This window comes from Propithecus coquereli, unplaced genomic scaffold (genome assembly GCF_000956105.1).
Source record: "Propithecus coquereli isolate 6110/MARCELLA unplaced genomic scaffold, Pcoq_1.0 Scaffold76, whole genome shotgun sequence".
NCBI classification, from domain to species: domain Eukaryota; kingdom Metazoa; phylum Chordata; class Mammalia; order Primates; family Indriidae; genus Propithecus; species Propithecus coquereli.
The window spans coordinates 1,536,854-1,538,934 of record NW_012153729.1 but is presented as its reverse complement, the minus strand read 5'-3'; the positions used below and the strand labels follow the sequence as shown (position 1 = coordinate 1,538,934).

At 34.0% G+C, this 2,081-nt stretch overlaps 1 protein-coding gene across 1 annotated transcript in view; it reads left to right on the top strand.

Moving 5' to 3' along the window:
- Nucleotides 1-2,081, top strand: part of LOC105824688 (ATP-binding cassette sub-family A member 8-like) — a 107,638-nt gene that overhangs the window by 32,626 nt on the left and 72,931 nt on the right. The window contains 1 exon segment of the mRNA XM_012662222.1: nucleotides 277-472. Within this exon segment, the coding sequence (XP_012517676.1) occupies nucleotides 277-472 (196 nt within the window).

The following is a 2,081-nucleotide window of genomic DNA, read 5'->3' as shown; positions in this document are numbered from 1 at the left end:
CTTTTGACTATGTCCTATTAAGTGAAAGTTTATCTGAGTTGGAGCTCAAATATCATCGTTTCCCATAATTCCCTAATTCCTACTAATACTCCAATTTCATTTGAAACGTATTTTTATCATAGCAATTACTAAAACTCAATATAGTTGATCACAAATCCATGCCTTCCAATAGATTTGAGAATCACGAAGTAGGCAATCTCCTTATTTAACTTTCTATTCCCAGTTCTAGGCAAGAAGTAGCCATTTTATTCCTATACTAAACCTAATTGTTTACAGTTTATCATAAACCTGATTTCCCTCAATTAATTACTTTTTAATTTACAGCTTTTACGTTCGGACTATGATTTGAATTCTAATGCACTTCCTGATTCATCAGTTGGCCCAACTCTCATTATACCAATATATTTCATGTTGGCATTTGATACTTGCCTCTATCTGGCATTGGCGATTTACTTCGAAAAAATTTTTCCAAGTGAGTAGTGTTATGATTAAAATCAAACATCATTTAAATTTATTTCCTAAAATGAATCTCTTAACACATATGCTGTTTATATCTTAAGAACTACTTTGTGTATCAACAGGAAGGAGACGAGCAAAGTCGTCACTACTGGCTGAATTAGTGCTTCGTTTCTTTCTACTTATTAGAACTAAAGCCTGAATTATGTTTATAGAATCACTCGCCTTTGTTTGAACTTCCCTCTAAGTGTATGGCTTGTTTCTTTTAAAAGTGATGCTTAGAAAGCTAGTTCCTAAATGGATCTGGCAATCATAGCAATTGAGAGCTGCTTTTGTCTAACTATTTAGCTCAGTGGTTCTAAGCTGTGGCTGTATGTCAGAACCACGTAGAGAACTTTAAAGAAATACTAAGCCCAGTTCAACCTGGAGAGATTCTGAGTCAATTAATCAGTGGTGGGACCAGGGCATCTATATTTTTAGAAATCTTCCGAGAATTTCACAATAGGGGAAAGTCAGTATGTCATGAATTTTCACTTTTATCAGCATGGAACTTACAAGAATACGAATTCCACAAAAGCAGGGATCTGTTTTGTTCCCAGATAAAACCCAAGCACCCCTGCCCCAGTGTCTAATGTACACTAGGGGACTCAGTAAACACTTGTGGCTGAAATGTGGGTTCACTTTTCTCTCCCTTCTTTTATAATCAAAGGCAGGGCCTGAGTATTTCCCCTCTGCATTTCCTATTCAAGACAGAATGCCAAGGGTCCTCTATTGATAAAGCAATGAATAAACCCTTGTGGAAGGAAAGAAGGGCAAAGGGTGAGAGGCACAACAGAAAGCAACATCTTAAAGCAGAGAATTGACACTGTTGTGTGTGTGTTTTAGATAATCCTTTAAGAATAACTGTCTCTGCCTTTTAGAAGAATCCAGAAAAATAGATGTCAGGATTTACCATTTTTTTTTTACAATTAGAATTGTTTGAATAGAGTATGTTTTCATTTTATTAATATTTTTTCCAGTGGAGATGAAAATGAGGTGGCTATATGACAAAATTATTTTTTCACTTACTAATTGTCTAAGCCTTTCTACCCTGTGCTAACACTGCTTCATTAAGAAATATATTCAAATACGTTTTCCTCTGTTTTATTTTTGTGGTTTTGCTTTTATGGTGAAATCTCAATGACCTTTGTTCGTGTTTACACCAGAGTCTTTAACTGGTGCGCTGCTAGTTCAGGAAGTTTACTCTTGTGACCCTTATAATTACCAATACTTTTTTCTTCTACTTATTAGAGATTCTACTTAAATTTTCATCCATATTTGTTTGTTTTTTCAATGTGTTTATTCCGAATGCATCCACAAACAGATGTCACTATATTTGCAATTGCTTAATAGTATCCCCTTAGGAAACTGTTTTCTCTAACCAACTTAAATTTTATTTTGGTGTGCATTATGTGATATATTCCAACTTGTCTTAGTCCTTGTTTCAAACTTTTCCTAATGATATTACTTTAAATATTCCATTTGTATGTGTTTTATCAAATTATCTTATATCAACTACTGTTCCATTTTCATGTCTGCATCTTATTTCTTACTCAACCTTATATTCTAGTCACAAAGACATTTGT